Genomic DNA, 22121 nt, shown 5'->3' with positions numbered 1-22121 from the left:
TACTTCAGACCTGGATTAAACTACTGGTGCTTTTTTGGTAATGTACAGTGTAATAATATAACTCCCTAATCATCGGGAAGAAGGAGGCGGGAACCGGCGGACAATCAAATAACATTTTAATAATTCAAAATAAACACAAAACAGCGCATCAGCCCCTCATGGACGACTGATGCACGCAAATAAAAAGCAAATCGTCCTCTCTCATCCTTCATTGTCGTCGCTCCAGTTTTATATCCTTCCATCTCCTCCGTGGGCCTCGAGACCGGTGGGTCGAACAGGTGTAGCTCATCTCCAATCACTCCACCGGCCTCGCTCCTCCCACGTCCCTCGGCCTTGCCCCACTCGTCACATGCAGTATGATGTCACATTAACATGGTGGCACTCTGTTAATGATGAAGAATCATTTTGAGGAAACCAATGTATTAGTGAGTGAATGTTTTGACACTAAATCTGTTTGGCAAATGTTTGAAGAGAAAAGTGTATAAAAGTGTAAATGTACCTTCCTTTTTGCAGGTTGATAATCGTAAACCTGCAAAACAAATGCTAGTATGGCCATTTTTCATGTGTTCTGAGTCTGATATGGTTGGAAGTCTGATATTTTTTAGAAATGTCTCACATTGATTGGAACAGAATTAGTCCAATAGGCTTTGAGTCAGATCTCGCACCTGCTATCATTTATTCCTCTGCTCTCTATTGACATGAAAGAGAAGGTGCGTGTTGATCACAGATGCTTTTATCAGCCTTTGAATCAGCTTTCACTCTTTTTCTCTTCCTCTCTTTTGCTTTATGGCTCTCTTCACCTCTGTTACATCCTTCTATCTGTCTGTCTGTTTGTTTGTGGGTTTCCAGACGGGTTTTTCAAGAAGTACTCACTGCAGCTCTTTGTGTCTTGGATATGGCTGCACTTCTCAAAGTGACCCAAAATGAGTTGCAGGTTTTTTTTTAGACAGCACGTCTGGACCTTGTTTTGGTTTGCTCTTGTCCTCTATAGAGATTGTTGTCATGGCTGTTGATTAGATTTCATTATTGAGTTCAGGTGTGTGCCATTAATTAGCATTATTTATATATGTATAATGTTTTGTTGCTGTTCTCTTTATGTGGATTATTTGCCTGTGGATTTATTAAAGACTATCTTCGGCCTTCATCTCTGTTCTTCTGTGTGTTCTACAACAGAGATCCGTGGCACATGCATTGTTAGTATAGTGAATAAAAAGACCAATCAGCTTTCAGTCAGTTTTTAAAAGGGAAGCTAAAACCCATACCTTTTGTCACTGACGTCAAAGGTAAAGCATCCAGTCCTGGCACAAATGTATACGTGACATAAATGGCCAAAATATTTACAGTTGCATGATGTCCTCTCATTCTTTCAAAACTATGAACAAAAATATACAATGATACTCATACATGAGGGGATAGCTGGAAAATTACCCCACTTAAATAATTATTATAAGTAATATTAATTAAATATCTTGAATTACCAAATGTAAATTCCTTTGTAGGATGGATGAATAGAAATATTATATTTTGATAGAGGGGTCTGTCAAGTCATTTGTGTAGAGAGAATAGTGAAGTGAAGTGAAGACAGCTGATGCTGCTGTGTTGGTGGTCAGTGGTGCTGTTGTAAACTTTTGTGAGCAAATTTAGGCTGCCACTCAGGACACCAATTATAGAGCTTCTGAGAACCTCTAAATATGACAGCTTCCTGCCTACACCGGTCATGACAGATATTTTCCATTATATACTGTAAGCCACCAGTTTTTTAGCATCTGAAATATAATTATATCCCAAAGCGACACACCACACACACACACACACATACACACACACACACACATATATACTAACACATATATATTGCAATTAACATCAAGCATGCAAAAAGTGTGCAAAGTGCATACACATGCAAAGTGCATACACATCTGGATTTGATGAATGAGAGAGGTATTTAAACCTAAGTTTATCTGTATAGCATATTTCCCACACAGCGACAGTTTCAGTTCAATTTGAATTAAATTGGTTTATGCCTGGTGTATAGAATAAATATTGTTTATAATAAATGGTACCATCATTTGTTTATTTTATACTTTTGTTTTTCATTCCTGTTCTGTTCTGCCATTAAATTTAATGGATTTTATTTTTTTATTTTTTTTGTGGTGTAAAATACATGTAAAGTAATGATTTCTGAATGTAATACTAAAATGCAACATATATTTTTTTTCCTCTCTCAACAATACAGTTTTGACTTGCTTTATACGCCATGCTTTATATTCAGGTGCAAATTTTTTTCCAGAAAATGCAGCAGTGCATTCTAGGTTCCCATGGTCCAGGAAAACCCTACCCGATTATTTCCTGAAATAAATATAGTCTTAAGTGTCAAAGATCATGTCAGTTTTCAAAATGTCCTAGAATATGAATTGGTCAAAGACTGAGAAACACAAGGGCAGCTAGATTAGCGCCCATGTGGAGACTCATGGGAAATGTCATCTAACTGTCATTTCCTTCCATACATGTTTCATTTCATTGTGCGGTGTAATGATGCTATTGCTGTCTGTGGTCTACCTACAAACTCAGTGTGTTCTGTCTGCTCTCAGTGAACACAGGCTCAATTACTGTTTGATTTATTTACTTTACTACCCTGGCTTTTGAAGACAAAAACATTACGAATGAGATGTCGTTGCACTATAATTGCATAAAACTGTATGCATATTTCTGTAATTCAGTAGTAAATTTAGCATTTTTGCAACTCTAACCATTCTAATAGTCTAAAAATTTATTTGTTGTTAGAATTATTTCATTTCCGTTTCAGACATGCATCAGTTAATAAGATAAAAAATGCAGACAGACAGAGGGCAGTTACATGATATTAATAGTGGTGTTTTTTTTTCAGTCCAAGCAATGGCTGGAAGAAATTATATTTAGCATGCTAATATACAGTATTGATAGCTACTATATTGACTTATTCTAGTTACATGGACTTGTTCTTGTTTTGTTGTGCATGATGGTGTGGAAAAGTTTTCTTCAGTTTAATTAAGATTTTTTTTTTTTTATTATAGATTTTTTGATTTAAGATCTCACATTATAGTAGGTAGTGAAATATGGAGCCAAAAGAGTGTCAATAATGATAAATGCACACACTACATTCACATATGCACACATAGGATTCATACATGCACACACATGATTCATAAATACACACACAGGATACACAAATGCGCACAAAATTCACAAATGCACACACAAAATTTAAAAAGCACAGAAGATTCACAAATGCATACAAAATTCAGAAATGCACACAAAATTCAGAAATATACACACAATTCAGAAATGCAAACAACATTTACATATGCACTCAAGATTCACAAAATGCACAGGACAAGATTCAGAAATGTATTTCTGATGCACAAACACATATATCTTGATTTACAAAACTGATTGCGGTCTGTGAACTTCACTGCATTTGTGTGTGAATTTTGAGACTCCCCTGACTTGGCTCGACACACAAATGCATTTTTTTAAACAGGGAATGATCTGCAACCAATCAGATATCTCCCTTGTTTTAGCCAATCACACGAATGCACCCCACGTGGGGGATTGTTTACTTATAAGCCAATCAGCGAACTACTCACTTTCCTCAGCGAACGACTCACTTACCTCATGCAGCTGGTGACTCATTTTGCACAGCCGGCGACCCACTTTGCGCAGCCGGACACCCACTTTGCGCAGCCAGACACCCACTTTGCGCAGCAGGAGACTCACTTTCCGCAGCCGGAGAGTCACTTTCCTCTCGCAGCGAATGACTCACTTTCCTCATCGAACGATTCACTTTCCTCACGAGTCACGCAGCGAATGACTCATTTTCCTCAGCGAACGATTCACTTTCCTCACGAGTCACGCAGCGAACGGCTCACTTTCCTCAGCGAACGATTCACTTTCCTCACGCAGCGAAGTTGAGCGAACGATTCACTTTACTCACGCAGCGATCAACTCACTTTCCTCAGCGAACGACTCACTTTCCTCATTGAACAATTCACTTTCCTCACGAGTCACGCAGCGAACGACTCACTTTCCTCAGCGAACGATTCACTTTCCTCACGCAGCGAAGTTGAGCGAACGATTCACTTTCCTCACAAAGCAATCAACTCACTTTCCTAAGCGAACGACTCACTTTCCTCACGCAGCTGGAGACCCACTTTGCGCAGCCGGAGAGTCACTTTCCTCACACAGCGGACCACTGACTCTCTCTTCATATAGGGACCTAATATTGTAATTAATGTGACTTCTATATTGCATCCAAAATAATATTTAGATATATTTAAATATTCAAAAAGGTGTCATTTTTTTTTTACTTTCATTAAAATATTTCAATAAAATAAAATAATTGCATATTGCAAATTTATGAATCCATGGTTAACTTTTTTTTCTGCAGTCACTGGGCTATATGTATTGAGACATTTCTACATTTATATTTTGTTAAAAAAACAAACAAAAAAAAAAAAAACCTGAATTGTAATTTAAACATGTGTATTTTCATACAATTTCATAAATAAGTAGGCTATAATATGCTGCACCACAGGCATATCGCGCTGTGTAAATGCGTTCATGTGATTGGCTTATAAGTAAACAATCCCCCACGTGGAGTGCGTTCTTGTGATTGGCTAAAAGAAGGGAGATATCTGATTGGTTGCTGATAATTCCCTGTTTAAAAAAAAAGCATTTGTGTGTCGAGCCAAGTCAGAGGAGTCTCAAAATTCACACACACACAAGCAGTTTGTAAATCAAGATATATGTGTGTGTTCAACAGAAATAAAAATGTTGTTTGCATTTCTGAATTGTGTGTGTATTTCTGAATTTTGTGTGCATTTCTGAATTTTGTATGCATTTGTGAATCTTCTGTGCTTTTTAAATTTTGTGTGTGCATTTGTAAATTTTGTGCGCATTTGTGTATCCTGTGTGTGTATTTATGAATCATGTGTGTGCATGTATGAATCCTGTGTGTGCATATGTGGATGTAGTGTGTGCATTTATCTTTATTGAGACTCTTTTGGCTCCATAGTGAAAGGAGTCAAGGGGAATGTGAGAGAAATTCTGTTCTTTGACGTTTTAGAAGTTATAGAAGTCATGTTAATCAGTTTTTATTAGGGCCGGGACTCAATAAAAAAAAAAAATCTAATTAATTAGAGGCTTTGTAATTAATTAATCGAAATTAATCGCATATAAATATTTGACCTGAGAACAGTGAGAAGTAATTTTTTTTCACATGGATTTATAGTATACCATTGAATAATGACTGAATACATAAGCTTAAGCAACAAAATATTGTTTATTTTTGTTCAACCAAGTCTAGCAGACCAGTGCAATTTTTGCCATGAAGTGTAGCAATAGCATATTTAGAAACAATTTAGAAATAGTACATTTCAGAAATTCAGGTAGCTTATAGGTGCTGGAACCTTCTGTAAAGTGTTTTTTAAGTAATACACAATACTGTCAAGTACATTCAGAACATTGGAAACACTGACTATTAGAAAACATCTCTCTGTTGCTTCAGAGGCCATAACATACTAAGTCCAACTCTCAATAACCTTGGCCAAAACGATAGAGTTCAACATAAACTGCCAGTTGCACCAACAAAATAATACACAGTTCAACATAAAGTGTAAAGTCCACGCTAGCTGCTATATGTTTTGCATTTAGGTGATACTTGAGGATCGATGTGCTGCTGAGGTGATATGCGAACGCTAGTTGGTGCTCCAGTATAATCGGTCCGCCGAAACGCATCCAGTGAGAAACGTTCCGCGGTGCAAAAATAAGTTATTAAAAATGCGGGATTTTTTTTCTGTAATTAATTAATCTTAGTTAACGCGTTATTTTTTGTGTAATTAATTAATCTCAATTAACGCGTTAAAGTCCCGGCCCTAGTTTTTATGTTAAGCATTTGGCAACACTGTCCTCTTAAAGTTTACTTTTTAGATATATTTTATAATGTTGACTTTTTTCTTAAAATGTTGTTGCTTTAATCCAGCTGATATGTATGTACATTAACTGCATATTAACTGATTAAATTAAGACTTAATAAGACTTAAAGTTACAGTTCTCCCAAAAATTAAAATTCATCATTTACTTACCCTCTGGTTGTACCAATCCTGTATAAGTTTCTTTTTTGTACATAACACAATATAAATAAATCCTTACCGATTTGGAACAACTTGAGGGTGAGTAAATGATTACAGAATTTTCCTTTTTTTCCTTTTGAAATATCATGTGTCTGTGGTTATACTTTTGGATCACTTAATGTTTAATGTGTTTCAGTGTTTAATAAAGCATACTTCTCTTGCTGAACGTTTTACAGCATGAGCTCATGAGTAATTCATAAGCATGCTGATGTCCTTTCTATGTGTGATGTCCCAAGTTTGACATGAGGAGTTTTATGTCTTGGGATTATAGAAACATTGTTTATTGCAGTCGTTCTGTGACACTCCTGGAAAAGGCTAAAAATAACCCCTGACCGCTCAACGGTTCTTGCGTCATGCTAGACACTCAGGGACTATCTTTACCTCACAATAGCTTGTGTGCGTATGTACACACACACACACACGATAGAAAGTAGGCCTATGCATATGTGTGTGTTTCTGTCCATACGCATGCTATTGTGAGGTAAAGATAGTCCCTGAGTGTGTGTAAGATGGGTAAAAGCAACTAATGAGCAGAAATACATGACTGTCAAATTATATCTGTTTGTATATATTGTAATATACAGGTGCTGGTCATATAATTAGAATATCATCGAAAAGTTGATTTATTTAATTCCATTCAAAAAGTGAAACTTGTATTGTAACTTGTATAAAATGTATATTCATTCATTACACACAGACTGATATTGTCAGGGTGCGTACTAGACAGAGGACTCAGATGCAGAGTAAAGAAAAAGAGAAACTTTATTCTCGCCACAAAACAAAAAAAATAACATAAACAATAATGAAATGCTCTGGCGCACACAGAGATCTCCGAGCTGGCCGGCACACTGCGGACCACTCGCCCTGCCGGATCTCCGAATTACGGATCCTTTGACGGAAAAAACAGAAGGTGAGACTGATACTGAGAATCATGCAAAACATGGGCAAAGACAAAACAATCTACTCACGACCACAGACAGAAAAGCAGAGACATATAAGGGAGTGGCGGAACGAGCAACAGGTGGGGAAGAATCAGCTCGTGATCTGCACAACCCCGCCACGATCAGCGCTGATTGCCCAGACCAGGAGCTACCGAACAGACAGGACAACACAGACCGCAGGGGAAGCTGGGATGGCACCCTGCACCGTGACAGATATATTTCAAATGTTTATTTATTTTAAATTTTGATGATTATAACTGACAACTAAGGAAAATACCAAATTCAGTATCTCAGAAAATTAGAATATAACTTAAGACCAATACAAAGAAAGGATTTTTAGAAATATTGGCCATGAACATTAAAGTATGAGCATGTACAGAACTCAATACTTAGTTGGGGCTCCTTTTACCTGAATTACTGCAGCAATGTGGCGTGGCATGGAGTCGATCAGTCTGTGGCACTGCTCAGGTTATGAGAGCTCAGGTTGCTCTGATAGTGGCCTTCAGCTCTTCTGCATTGTTGGGTCTGGCATATTGCATCTCCCCCTTCCCAATAGTTAATGTCAGGCGAGTTTGCTGGCCAGTTAAGAACAGAGATACCATGGTTCTTAAACCAGGTACTGGTAGCTTTGGCACTGTGTGCAGGTGCCAAGTCCTTTTGGAAAATGAAATCTGCATCTCCATAAAGTTGGTCAGCAGCAGGAATCATGAAGTGCTCTAAAACTTCCTGGTATATGGCCGAGTTGACTTTGGACCTCAGAAAACATAGTGGACCAACACCAGCAGATGACATGGCACCCCAAACCATCACTGACTGTGGAAACTTTACACTGGACCTCAAGCAACGTGGATTGTGTGCCTCTCATCTCTTCCTCTAGACTCTGGGACCCTGGTATCCAAAGGAAATGCAAAATTTACTTTCATCAGAGAACATAACTTTGGACCACTCAGCAGCAGTACAATCCTTTTTGAAGCGAGACGCTTCTGAGACTGTCTGTTGTTCAAGAGTGCCTTGACACAAGGGATGCGACAGCTGAAACCCATGTCTTGCATACGTCTGTGCGTAGTGGTTCTTGAAGCACTGACTCCAGCTGCAGTCCACTCTTTGTGAATCTCCCCCACATTTTTTTATGGGTTTTGTTTCACAATCCTCTCCAGGGTGCGGTTATCCCTATTGCTTGTACACTTTTTTTCTACCACATCTTTTCCTTCCCTTCACCTCTCTATTAATGTACTTGCAGAGCTCTGTGAACAGCCAGCCTCTTTTGTGTCTTGCCCTTCTTGTGCAAGTTGTCACTGGTCGTCTTTTGGACAACTGTCAAGTCAGCAGTCTTCCTCATGATTGTGTAGCCTACAGAACTACACAGAAAGAGCATTTAAAGGCTTTGCAAGTGTTTTGAGTTAATTAGCTGATTAGAGTGTGGCACCATCAATATTGAACCTTTCACAATATTCTCATTTTCTGAGATACTGAATTTGGGATTTTCCTTAGTTGTCAGTTCTAATCATCAAAAATTAAAAGAAATAAACATTTGAAACATATCAGTCTGTGTGTAATGAATGAATATAATATAAAATTTTCACTTTTTGAATGGAATTAGTGAAATAAATCAACTTCTTGGTGATATTCTAATTATATGACCAGCACCTACATATATATATATATATATATATATATATATATATATACACACACACACACACACACACACACACACACACACATTATTGTGGCCAACTTGCCATTCGAATTCACGGTATCAATATATTGTGATATCTATAGAAACCTTGTTTAGTGAGGTTTTTTTTTCACCCAATGAAAATAAGGATACTGATAAACGCAGGGCACAAGACTATGGCTTTCTTTGTCTTCTTTGAAGCTCCTTTGAAATAACAAGAGAGAAAATACTGTCAAGTTCAACAGTACGATTAACTAACATGAATGAACAATGAACAATACATTTATTACACAATTTGTTCATCTTTGTTAATAAAAAAAAAGTCGTTCATTGTTTATGTTAGTTCATAGTGCATTAATGTTTACAAACACAACTTGTGATTTTAATAATGCATTAGTAAATGCTAAAAATTGACATGAACTAAGATTAATAAATGCTGTGGAAATATTGTTCATTATTATTTATTTTATTTTTATATATGTTAACTAATGTAATTCACTAATGTTAACTAATGAACCTTATTGAAGAATGACCACAGATGAGGCATTAAGGTTCATGGCACTGCAAACAACTTAACATTTTACAGAGTTTAATGTGACGCTCAGTTTTTCAAGATCAATTTGAATCATGTAACGGCTCTCCTTGGAGTAGCTGCTAGCGCTGCATCTTCTTCTTGTTTGACAAGTGTCAGCATTAAGGCACAATACTGCTACCTGGGAGCTCACCCAAGTACTGGCACTGTGGTGTTATCATGAGAGAGCTGTTCATTTTAAATATCACTTTTATCATCAGTACCGGTATATCGAGACACCCCTAATATATATATATATATATATATATATATATAATTACATTGACAATTATTAAAGAACACAAGCTTGATGATTACATAATTTAATTAGGCATTCTCATTTAATTTCTGAATGGTGCTCGACCTTATGGTGCATTAATTTCAGGGTTTTATATAAAATACGGGAAAGAAAAAAAAAACTAAAACCTTGAACTTGTTAAAACAATAGCAAACGACATAATGGATTTATGTTATATGTGATATACATTTATTTGATTTATTTAAAGTTGTTACATGAATTTTGGCACTGTTATCAGTTCTGGCATCAAAAAAGATATTTTTGTTTTAGTATGTACATGATTATCAATTTGTTAACTCTTTAGTTTAGCGGCCAATTCTCACTATTAACTAGTTTCTTATTAGCATGCATATTACTAGCATATTGACTGTTATTATGCTATTAAATCACATACTAATGCATTATTCTGCATGTCCATATTTCCGATCCCTTAATCGTTAAACCCCATACCTAAATTGAACCCAAGTCAGATTCCCAGTGATATGCTATCAGACAGCAAATGCAATGAGTTTGCTTCTTTCTTTTCTGAGAAGATCATAAATATCAGGAAGGCGATTAGCACATCCTCAAGTAATGCAGAGGTCAGACAGATTCGGCCAAAATATCAAAAAGATACTATGTCTATTTTTGAAACAATTGATAGCAAAATTCTGGAAGACATAGTGCAGCAACTAAAATCATCAACCTGTTGTCTTGACACACTTCCCACATCTTTTTTCAAAAGTGTGCTTGACTGCTTAAAAGCAGATCTCTTAGAAGTGGTGAATGCCTCAATTCTTTCTGTGACATTTCCAAACTCCCTAAAAACTGCAGTTGTAAAGCCCCTCCTGAAAAAGACCAATCTTGATAACACAATTTTGAGCAATTTTAGACCAATATCTAATCTTCCTTTTATAGGCAAAATTATAGAAAAGGTCGTTTTTAATCAGCTGAACAAATACTTAAACGCAAATGGATACCTGGACAATTTTCAATCTGGTTTCCGACCACATCACAGCACAGAGACAGCACTCATTAAGATAATAAATGATATTCGCTTAAATTGTGACTCTGGCAAAATATCGGTGCTGGTATTGCTAGATCTCAGTGCTGCGTTTGACACTGTCGATCATAACATACTACTAGAGAGACTGGAAAACTGGGTCAGGCTTTCTGGGATGGTACTCAAATGGTTCAGATCATACTTAGAAGGGAGAGGCTATTATGTGAGTCTAGGAGAGCATAAGTCTAAGTGGACGTCCATGAAATGCGGAGTCCCACAAGGGTCAATTCTTGCACCGCTCTTGTTTAGCCTGTATATGCTTCTACTAAGTCAAATAATGAGAAAGAACCAAATTGCCTATCACAGCTATGCTGATGATACCCAGATTTACCTAGCCTTATCTCCAAATGACTACAGCCCCATTGACTCCCTCTACCAATGCATTGATGAAATTAATAGTTGGATGTGCCAGAGCTTTCTTCAGTTAAACAAGGAAAAAACTGAAGTCATTGCATTTTGAAACAAAGATGAAGTGTTCAAGGTGAATGCATACCTTGACTCTAGGGGTCAAACAACTAAAAATCAAGTCAGGAACCTTGGTGTGATTCTGGAGACAGACCTTAGTTTCAGTAGTCATGTCAAAGCAGTAACTAAATCAGCATACTATCATTTAAAAAACATCGCAAGAATTAGATGTTTTGTTTCCAGCCAAGACTTGGAGAAACTTGTTCATGGCTTTATCACCAGCAGGGTGGACTATTGTAATGGGCTCCTCACTGGCCTTCCCAAAAAGACCATTAGACAGCTGCAGCTCATCCAGAACGCTGCTGCCAGGATTCTGACTAGAACCAGAAAATCTGAGCATATCACACCAGTCCTCAGGTCCTTACACTGGCTTCCAGTTACATTTAGGATTGATTTTAAAGTACTTTTACTCGTATATAAGTCACTAAATGACCTAGGACTGAAATATATTGCAGATATGTTCACTGAATATAAACCTAACAGAGCACTCAGATCACTAGGATCAAGTCAGTTAGAAATACCAAGGGTTCACACAAAACAAGGGGAGTCTGCCTTTAGTTACTATGCTGCCCACAGTTGGAATCAGCTTCCAGAAGAGATCAGATGTGCTAAAACACTAGTCACATTTAAATCTAGACTCAAAACGCATCTTTTTAGCTGTGCATTTGTTGAATGAGCACTGTGCAATGTCCGAACTGATTGCACTATATTTTCACTGTTTTATTATTATTATTTTTTTTTATGTAAAATCATTTTTTCTAAGAGTTTTTTTACATGTTTTAATCATTTTAAAAGTTTTAAAATTGCTTGTTTTATTTTTGTTATTATTTTTCTTCATGATTATTTTACTTTCTTTTAGGTAAAGCACTTTGAATTACCATTGTGTACGAAATGTGCTGTATAAATAAACTTGCCTTGCCTTGCCTTACTACCTTACTTACTATTAATAAGCAGCAATTCTGGAGTTTATTGAGGGAAAACTTTAGTTAATAGTAAATATGTGTTCCCTAATCTAAATCGTTATGATACATTTTAATGTTAGGTGTGATTAATCCCAGAACCTGTGCAATTAATTATTATTTATCAAAATAAATAACAAAACAATTGTATTATCTACAAATACTAGTGAGATGAGGCTGCTAGCTCACTTAGTTTAAAACAGTGTCCAGGTTGTCTTTATGTGAATTCCTGCAAAAGGTTTATAAACACAAAACACACACATACACAGTTTTGATGACCGTTTCTCATTTTGTTCCTTAGGAGAGCATAATGAACGATTAGAAACTACAGAGACAGATGGCTGTGTAGTAAATCCGTGTTTCTGTCATTAAAGGGATACTTAGGGATACTTAGTGTGTTAATTAATGTTATATGTAAATGAAAACCTAAATTAAATCTGTTCATCATCGTGCGAGTGTGTCTCTGCAGAAGACTTGGATTAAGCTGCTTGATGTATATAGATTACTTTTACTTTTGGAATGGATTTTTGATGGATGGAGAGACACTCATGTTTCTTTAAAGTATTTAATTTAATAAAATATTTTATGTGTTTTGACAATTATGGAATGTATGGGTAAATGATAACAGAATTTACATTTTTTGGGTGAACTATGTTTGTAAGATGTATCTTGATGTCTGCCTTATAAATATGAATTCGCTCTCAGTCTTTACTAATGGCCACATATACTGCACATCACATTTTTTTTATCATATTTAATTTCACTTCATCAATTCTCGTCAAGCTTGTCAAGGAATATTCATCTTTTGATGGATTTTTTTTGGTTGTCTTTAAAGAGAGGGCCTTTAATTAGACTATCCATTACTGTAATGTTATGTCAGTCCTGCATGGCAGATATGTTTTATAGTAATTAAATGCTATTTATTGTTTTCTGATGAACTGATTTTAAGGGTCTATGAGACTTTAATGACACTGATGTGCAACTGTGATTTAATGTGTACACTGTAACAAATTTCTGTAGTTTTCACAGCATATGTTTACGCTATTTTGCTGTAAATCTGCAAAGCATCATGGGTGAAATTACAATAGCGGGAAATTTTACAGTAAAAGTAAAATTAGAGTACAGTAATTTTGAGCGGGATTTTTTCTCAGATGGATTAACCAAGGAGATGTACTTACTTTTTTCCAATTAACCTCAGAAAAGTAAAGTTGCTCATTATTTTTTCATTATTTTTATCATATAATTGTTATATTTGCAGTCTTCCCTCGTGAAGTTAACGTTACACGTCTTTCACTTTCAGAATTCACCATTAGAGTGCACATGCGAGAGAGAAGAGGAAAAGGACTTCCACATTTTAAATATTTGTTATATATTTTATGAAAATTATTTTTTAAATATATTTTCATTCCTGGCAAACATTTTATTGATAACATCATTAGTTCGGTAAAGTACTAACACTGCTGGATAAAAATAACTCTGTTAATAACTGGAATTGTGTCTGTTTGTGGATTAGCCGTTTTTCTATTGCTAGATACTGCAAGAGGATGTTGCTTTAAAAAGAAAACGCAGCAACAGGTATTTTTTTAAAAACTGCACGACATTTTTCAAAGGACTAATTTATGCTTTCATTCATTGAACTGGGCACAGTTGCTCCTTTACGCTTAAGAAAATCCACAGAGCTCATCTGTATTCAGATATCGGTTTAAATAGCACAGATTAAACGACACCAATTCTCAACAAACCCACGTCACAACTAATAATGTAATGAGGTGAAACGGCCTCAGACTAAAAGGCATGGTGTTGGTATGATTTTTTTTATGTTTTTAAAAAACTCTTATGCCCACCACAGCTTGATGTATGTAATTAAATCGGTAAAGCTGAATTTTTAGCATCATTACTCCAGTCTTCAGTGTCACATGATCCTTCAGAAATCATTCTAATATTCTGCATAGGAAACATTTCTGATTATTATCAGTGTTAAAAACATTTGTGCTGCTTCATTTTTTAGGATTCTTTGATGAATAAACTATTTTTAAAAATCACAGCATTTATTTAAAACATAATTTTTTAATTTTGATAATTGATAAGATATTGATAATAATTAGAAGTGTTCCTTGAGCAGCAAATCAGCATATTAGAATGATTCTGAATGATCATGTGTCACTGAAGACTGAAGTAATTAAAATTCAGCTTAGATCATAGAAATAAATTTTACAATATATTCATATAGAAAACTGGTGTTAAATTGTTATACTATTTCACAATATTACCGTTTTCACTTCATTTTGATCAAATAAATTCAGCCTTGGTGAGCAGAAGAGACTTTCTTCAAAGACTTAAAAAATCTGACTGACCACAAACTTTTAAACTGTAGTGTAAATTACAGTTATAATGTTCCACCCACTTAAATGATACTTTGACACGTGTAGTCCATTCTAAATAATGAGGACAAAAAACACATTTACAAAGAATAAAAAATACATTTAAGGGATTACATGCATCATTTAATCAAAACATTGATTTTCGAGAGCATTAGTGGCAGTGTGCCGATTTTTGCACAAACAGGGGCAGCAGCAGCTATGGTGCTTGGCCTGTAATGAGGTCACAAAATTCTGGACTATTGATAATACCAAGGATTTATCAAAGACCATTAAAGGAAGTAGAGCTTTTTGCTATTTTTCTTTGAAATGTCCTTCCTGATAATGTTTGGGGCTCAAACACAATCTTTTAGTTTTAAATTAGATTAAAAGACATATTTTTAGCCAAGTATTCACACAACACATATGACAACCTTACACTCCAGTTAGATGGGATGAAATAAATAATCTTTTGTCTGAAATAATATGAACAGCAGCTATGGAAAACTTTCTCCTTTTGATTTTATTGTTTCTTAGGATGTCCATCCAAATGTTATTAAAGATTACGCCATCTCCAGTTTGGATCCAGCTTCACTTGTAAAGACTTCAGATGATGCCAATACATACAAAATACAAAACTGACAAATATTATCCATATATTGCCTATAGGGGTAGGTTTGGTGATTTTCAACCCACTTTGTATAATTGCAACATATCTAATATCTGTAAATGAACAATGTTTACTATTTCTCTGAGCTTTGTACCTACACGTCCCCTTCTATTTGTAAGCAACACTTTGCAGGATGATGCAAAATGAAATGATGAGTTTTGACAAAATTACAAAAATAAACTTTTTGCTGCATAAAAATGAAAAATGCTGTGTTTAAAATGAACTGGGTATCTCAGAGAAAGAATAAACATTGTTCTTTTACATATCTTACCAACATTGTAACAATAAATTATGGTTTGAAAATGGTTGAACTTACCCTGTAATAATGTTGAAGGATAGTATTTAACTGAACCAATTGACTAGAGACTTTTTGTATTTTTATAATGCAGTAAAAAATAAAATAAATAACTGCATAATTATAACTTGTATTATTGTAACTCAGTTTTTGCCATGAAGATAACCTTTTTCTTTTAGTATGTCTTTTTTTGTGAAATATCTTATTCAGGTCAGTACTAAATAAAAAATAACATGCATTTTGTATGACCCCTCTTATTTTGGTAAAATAATGAACATTTAGCAGATTCTGCAATGGTGTATGTAATCTTTTGGCTGCAGCTGTCTGGAAATGTATAAATGTTCTTTATTTTTCTTCTCACTGACATTTATTATGTTGAAAACACTTACCTAAGTTAGCCTTTTACCCTGCCTTGTACCTTTTATAGTTAAAAAAAAATCTTCTAGGTTTATGCTAAATAAAAAGTATTTACAGACTGAAAAATACAAAATTTAAATTATTTTATGTCAATTATAAGTGTTTTCTCATTTTAAAGTCAATAATGTTGTTTTTGTGTCAAAAACAAAACAAAAAAAGTCTTCCTTTTACACTATACTCAATTATCATATTAAAATAATATTTGCTGTTAAAAACAGCATTCTATTACTCTGATTGCACTTATGGTAATGTCATTTTTACTGTAGAAAATTACAGTATTTATAGTATTTACAGTACATTACTGTGATTTACAGTCAGCACACTGTGGAATATATTACAGCAACTTACTTGCCAATTGCTGTCAGCAAGTTACTCTACATTTCACAGTAATCTTTTTACAGTATATATATATATATATATATATATATATATATATATATATATATATATATATATATATATATATATATATATATATATATATATATGTGATATCACAGGCTAATGCAATTTAATTCATGTACTGCAATGTAGACAATGTGAACTCGGTTTATTAAAAAATAGATGCTGTGCATCATCCATTGGAATTGCAATTGCTATTTCAGGCTGGTTTTTAACTCTGTGTCTGTGATGAATGTGACATCTCTGATTTAAACGATTGTTGGGGAGCTGAAAGACGGAAGGCTTCACTTGACCTTGACCAAGTGCCTTTGTACTGGGATCTGTCATGTATCTATAGATCAGGTGGCTTTGTCTTTGACCATTATTGCTGAAACGAAATTATTATAGCAGATATATTGAGGTTTCACTTTAATGCAACATGAGAACACATGCACAGCCCTTCTCAGTAATGACCTCACAAAAATCAAGCATCTTGCAGTTTCTCTGCACCAGGGTTGATGAAATTTGCACAAATGGCTAAGCGGGGATTGTGTGTTTGTGTGTGTGAGATAGAGATCCCATGATCTGCTGGCATAGCCTATGTATGACATGTGCCTGTTTCTTTTGCGAGCCTTTGATTCACGGCTTGGCTGCTTCTAAAAATAACAGCAAGCAGAGCGGGACAGTGGCCTGTCTCTGGAGAGAGAGAACGAGAGACAACGAAAGAGAGAGACAGGACATGGGCAGTCCTCCTCTCTTTTCTTTCTCCCTCTCTCGCTTTCTCTCTCTCTCTCCAGTCATTTTGTTAAGCAGCGCAGTTGCACACACACACACACACACACTTATACACAGAGTGTGCAGCAAATGTTGTGGAACTCGCAATGAATCCGTTGATAGAGTGAGACAAATCCACACAGAGAGAGCGAAAGGACAGGTAGACTGAAATAGAACGAAACAGACGCAAAAGGGAACTTACACTACAATTATAGGCAGAAGTACAGGAGGAGACATCTACTGGACAGGATTCAGGATCAGCACATGTGAAAGAGACGCATTTACAGCGGCCAGATGCCTGTATTCAAGGTACACCTGCTTAATGGGACCAGAACTGAGCTTTTACACCTAATTTGACACAGTTTGTGTGTGCACGTGTATGTGTGTGTGTGTGTCCAGAAGACCGGAATAGATGTTTCTAAAGCTGCACGGTTTACCTTGCTGTTTTATCCGTTTTATTCAATGTGTAGCTGACATGTATGTTGCAGTTGTATTTAACATCACAGCAGATTTAATTAAGATAACAATCTTTTTTTTTTTTTTTTGCATTTATTCTAATGCCAATTTTATGCTTACATCTAAACATTATAAGCTTCAATGTGAATGGAAAATATACATATATTTTATGAATATTGTTTTGGATTTATTCCTTTTTTAGCAAGCAATATTTTATGGATTTTATGATGAGCAATGAACACTATATAAGAAATGTTTAGCATGCTCATATTTTATGTCTGTTTGAGTGTGTGTGTGTGTGTGTTTTATTGGTTGTAAATGGAGATGGCTGAGATAAGCGAGTAGTAAATTTTTAAATAAAGTTTCTTGCGCTAGTTTTCGCATAGAGCAAAACACACACAGAGAGATGTGACATAATGATAGATTGCCTTATGAGGTTTATGTGACTGACATTTCCCACAATGCTCACGAAGGTGAGGTAAACCATAACTGTATGAGACAGAAGTGCGTGGATGTCAGTCTGCAGAGGAAGTGTCATTTTAGAAAGTTTATAATATGCACACACTTGAAGAGGAGATTTCTCAACTTGTTGTTCTTGAACACTTCCTCATATAGTTGTTGTGGTATTTGAGAAGTTTTGTTTAAAAAAATAAATAAATAAATAAAACTAAACTTTTTTACAGTTCAAATAGTCTATACCCACAAAATCTGTCATCATTTATGCACCTTCATGCAAACCCAAAGCTGTTTTGACATATTCTGTGAAACACAAAAGGAGAAATGTATTGTTAATACTGCTCTTTTCCATACAGGGCTATAAAAGTAGTCCATATGATTGGTGTGCTATATTTGAAGCCATTTGGTAGCTGTTGTGTGAATAATAGGCTACACCCATATTTAAGTTCCTGAAAATCTTCCCTGTAATTGCTTGCACACATTCAAATATGCCGTGTCAAGACATGTCATGCCAAGTTTCATGTCACGTAAGTGATAAGACATGTTCAAACAATATCAATGATGTCAAATATGACTTGATGTGTACATTGGAATAGGACACATTGAGACGCAATGACAAATGAGATGTACGAGCTGTTTGTGTAGTGTTAAGGCATTTCATAAAGACGAAAAAGGTGCAAGTGTTTTGGCACAAGAAAACCTTAAAATAATTGGAACTAAAAGGAAGGAAGGAAATATATAAATAAATAAACACCAGGCTTGTGCATCATTCAGAATTTAATCGAAAACACTATTTAATTAATTTATTAATCTAATTGTTTTCTATATGAATAATTCTCAAACCCAAAACATGTCCGAAGCATAATTGTCATCACCCATATTGTCATTTCTAAAAAGAAAAAAAGATAATCAGTTACACGTGTCACCTACAGTATATAACATTGTACTTGATTTACATTTTACATTTAATTTTATTAAACATAATTTCATTTAACAATTACATTTTACTTTATTTAACATGGCTTAAACCATGTTTAATTTCAAAGAATGTGCTTATGTGCAGCTAAAAAAAAATCTAAAAAAAAAAAAAAAGATTCCACTAATAAATCCAATGGAATAGAACATGTCCATCAATCAATCAACCAACCAACAGTGTTAATTTTGACAAGCATTTTTGATTTAGTCTAAGTCTTTATCTTGAAAAGAATGCTTAATAGTCTTAGTCACATTTCAGAATAACAATGTTGAAAATGAGAAATTTTGGATTTCATGAGAGCTACACATTCCAAAGAAGTTGGGACAGGTAGCAGTAAGAAGCCAGAAAAGTTAAATGTACATATAAGTAACAGTTGAAGGACCAATTTGCAACTTATTAGGTCAACTGGCAACATGATTGGGTATAAAAAGAGCCTCTCAAAGTGGCAGTGTCTCTCAGAAGTCAAGATGGGCAGAGGATCACCAATTCCTCCAATGCTGCAGTGAAAAATAGTGAAGCAATATCAGAGAGGAGTTTCTCATAGAAAAATTGCAAAGAGTTTGAAGTTATGATCATCTATAGTGCATAATATCATCCAAATATTCAGAAAATCTGGAACAATCTCTGTGCGTAAGGGTCAAGGCCGGAAAACCATACTGGATGCCTGTGATCTTCGGGCCCAAGACTGCACTGCATCACATACAGGAATGCTACTGTGATGGAAATCACAAAATGGGCTCAGGAATACTTCCAGAAAACATTGTTGGGGAACACAATCCACCGTGCTGTTCACCATTACCGTTAAGATTATGTCTTATTCCTCTCATCGTGAAGCAAACAGTAAAATATAAGAACTTGAAGAACGGTGTCGCTGCATTTTCTTCTGTTGTGTAGGCATATTCAAGCCGCACGCTTCAGTTTGAATCTGAATAGAGCGTTCAGCACGGGGGCGTGGTCACATTAATGAAGGGAGATGTGAAAAACGGACATCGCGTTGTGTTCATAGCGATTACTTTATCACAGAATATCTGTTTTCGGCTGCAAAAGTAGACATGTCAAGCTTTCTATAGATATCTCTATCATGTCTCTTCGTTGAGTATTCACGGAGTTACAGTTCATTTTAATTATGTGTTTGTAAATGAAGATCAGCGCAGACAAAGGCTGCAAACAGCACATCTTGTTTGTTATCTTTATTTTATAAGTGCACAAAGTTTTGTTGTTATTATGTCTGTATCCAAAAAAAGTAAACTCTTTACAGATTCGATTGATGTATTGCTCTTATCTGTACGATTAAAACTGAAAGTGTAATTTAAGTTATTTTCGGGGTTATCAGGAGAAAATGACTCATAGCACGTATCCGCGTTAATCGACTCCAGTGGAGTTCTTTTTGGAAAACTGGGACACCATATCACCTGGACTAAAGAGGACAAGGACAACCCAAGTTGTTCTCAGCGCTCAGTTCAGAAGCCTGCATCTCTGATGGTATGGGGTTGCATAAGTGCGTGTGGCATGGGCAGCTTACACATCTGGGAAGGCACCATCAATGCTGAAAGGTATAAATTCTAGGACAACATATGCTCCCATCCGGATGTAGTCTCTTTCAGGGAAGACCTTGCATTTTCCAACATGACAATGACAGACCACATACTGCATCAAATACAACTTCATTGCTGCATAGAAGGATCTGGGTACTGAAATGGACAAGACAGTAGCCTGTAGGATGTATTTTGAATGTCCGCTAGTCCTAAAATAATTATAGTCCCATCACTCTTGTTAAAAGAGACACGGCATAAATTTTCTCATAGTTTTTATCATCAGAGCAGATAGGACTCTCTCTCTCTCTCTCTCTGTATAAATGTAGTGGATGTTAATGTTTTGTGTATTCAGTCGGACATGGAAGTCCAGCCAAGTGGCATGATGTCTTGAGTAAGGCTAGTGTGAGTGATCAGTGCTTAATGGTGTGTTTGTGAAAGACTCTCTCTCTCTCTCTCTCACACACACACACACACACACACACATGTTTGTTTTTGTGAAAAGTGGGGACATCCCATAGGCGTAATGGTTTTTATAATGTAGAAACTGTATATTCTATCTCTCTTCACCAACACTACCCCTAACCCTAACCCTCACAGGAAACTTTGTGCATTTTTACTTTCTCAAAAAACCCTCATTCTGTATGATTTATAAGCGTTTTGAAAAATGTGGACATGGGTTATGTCCTCATAAGTCACCCTCTTCTTGTAATATCTGTGTCATACCCATGTCATTATACAAAGTTGTGTCCTGATATGTCACAAAAACATGCCCACTCTCACAGTCTCTCTCTCTTTCCTTCCACTCATGATGTGTTTATGTGAAGAGGGTGTCCCATCCGACCACTAGATTTCTCGCTGTCTCTCAGTCCTCTCTTTCACTTCTTGTGATTTCAAGAGAAGAGGGGGTGTCAAGAGAAACATCTGAAACATTGAAAGACTTAAGCAAAAGCTTCTTTTTAATGTCATTGCTGTGTAAGAGCAACAAATGACACATTAAAGTCGGCTAGATTTTCTTATCTCTGTTAAGGTGCCCACTAAATGATGGATCACCAGGTTTTGCGATGCCCATGCAAGCTTGAGTACTGCTACCATCAAAAGAAAAGGTAATACTAAATAAACCACACCCTAAAACTATAATACATATTGTATACTATTTGATACGTACATTTCTAATGTGTCTAAATTATCAACATGATTAAAACTTTGCTGAAAAACCTGTTGCACACAATCTACTAAATGCATGCTGTCGTCTGATGGTTAGTTAAATTTTTAGCAAGTAAAAGGCCTTTTAGTATAATTGTACAAACGTCCACCTTCAGCCTGTGGATCAAATGTCTTTCTGCCATGAAATCTTTACAGAACTCTCACTATAAGTGATCCTGGACCACAAAAGCAGTCTTAAGTTGCTGGGTCAAAATTATAGATTTTTCTTTTATACCAAAAATCATTAAGATATTAAATAAAGATCATGTTCCATGAAGATATTTAGCAAATTTCCTACCCTAAATATATAAAATCTTATTTTTTGATTAGAATTATGAATGGGTAAGAACTCATTTGAACAATTGAGTTTTTCTCAATATTTAGATTTTTTTTTCAAAATAATATGAGCTATAAAAACCTTGTGAGAAATAGGATACTCAAAAAAATTAATAAAAATAAAAATAAAATAACACATTT

At 35.4% G+C, this 22121-nt stretch overlaps 1 protein-coding gene across 3 annotated transcripts in view; it reads left to right on the top strand.

Annotated features, from left to right (window-relative positions):
- Positions 1-22121, top strand: part of rgs3a (regulator of G protein signaling 3a) — a 181509-nt gene that overhangs the window by 96316 nt on the left and 63072 nt on the right. The window contains exon 1 of one of the 3 annotated variants that reach the window (XM_052556607.1): positions 17092-17327. The exons of the other annotated variants lie outside the window; for them this stretch is intronic. Within the exon in view, the coding sequence (XP_052412567.1) occupies positions 17313-17327 (15 nt within the window). The 5' untranslated portion in view covers positions 17092-17312. Of the gene's footprint in view, positions 1-17091; positions 17328-22121 lie in introns of those variants that run through there. 3 annotated transcript variants of the gene reach the window in all.

Source organism: Carassius gibelio, chromosome B5, assembly GCF_023724105.1.
Source record: "Carassius gibelio isolate Cgi1373 ecotype wild population from Czech Republic chromosome B5, carGib1.2-hapl.c, whole genome shotgun sequence".
Classification (NCBI taxonomy): domain Eukaryota; kingdom Metazoa; phylum Chordata; class Actinopteri; order Cypriniformes; family Cyprinidae; genus Carassius; species Carassius gibelio.
The sequence above is the reverse complement of the archived record's forward strand: the minus strand, read 5'-3'. Positions and strand labels throughout refer to the sequence as shown.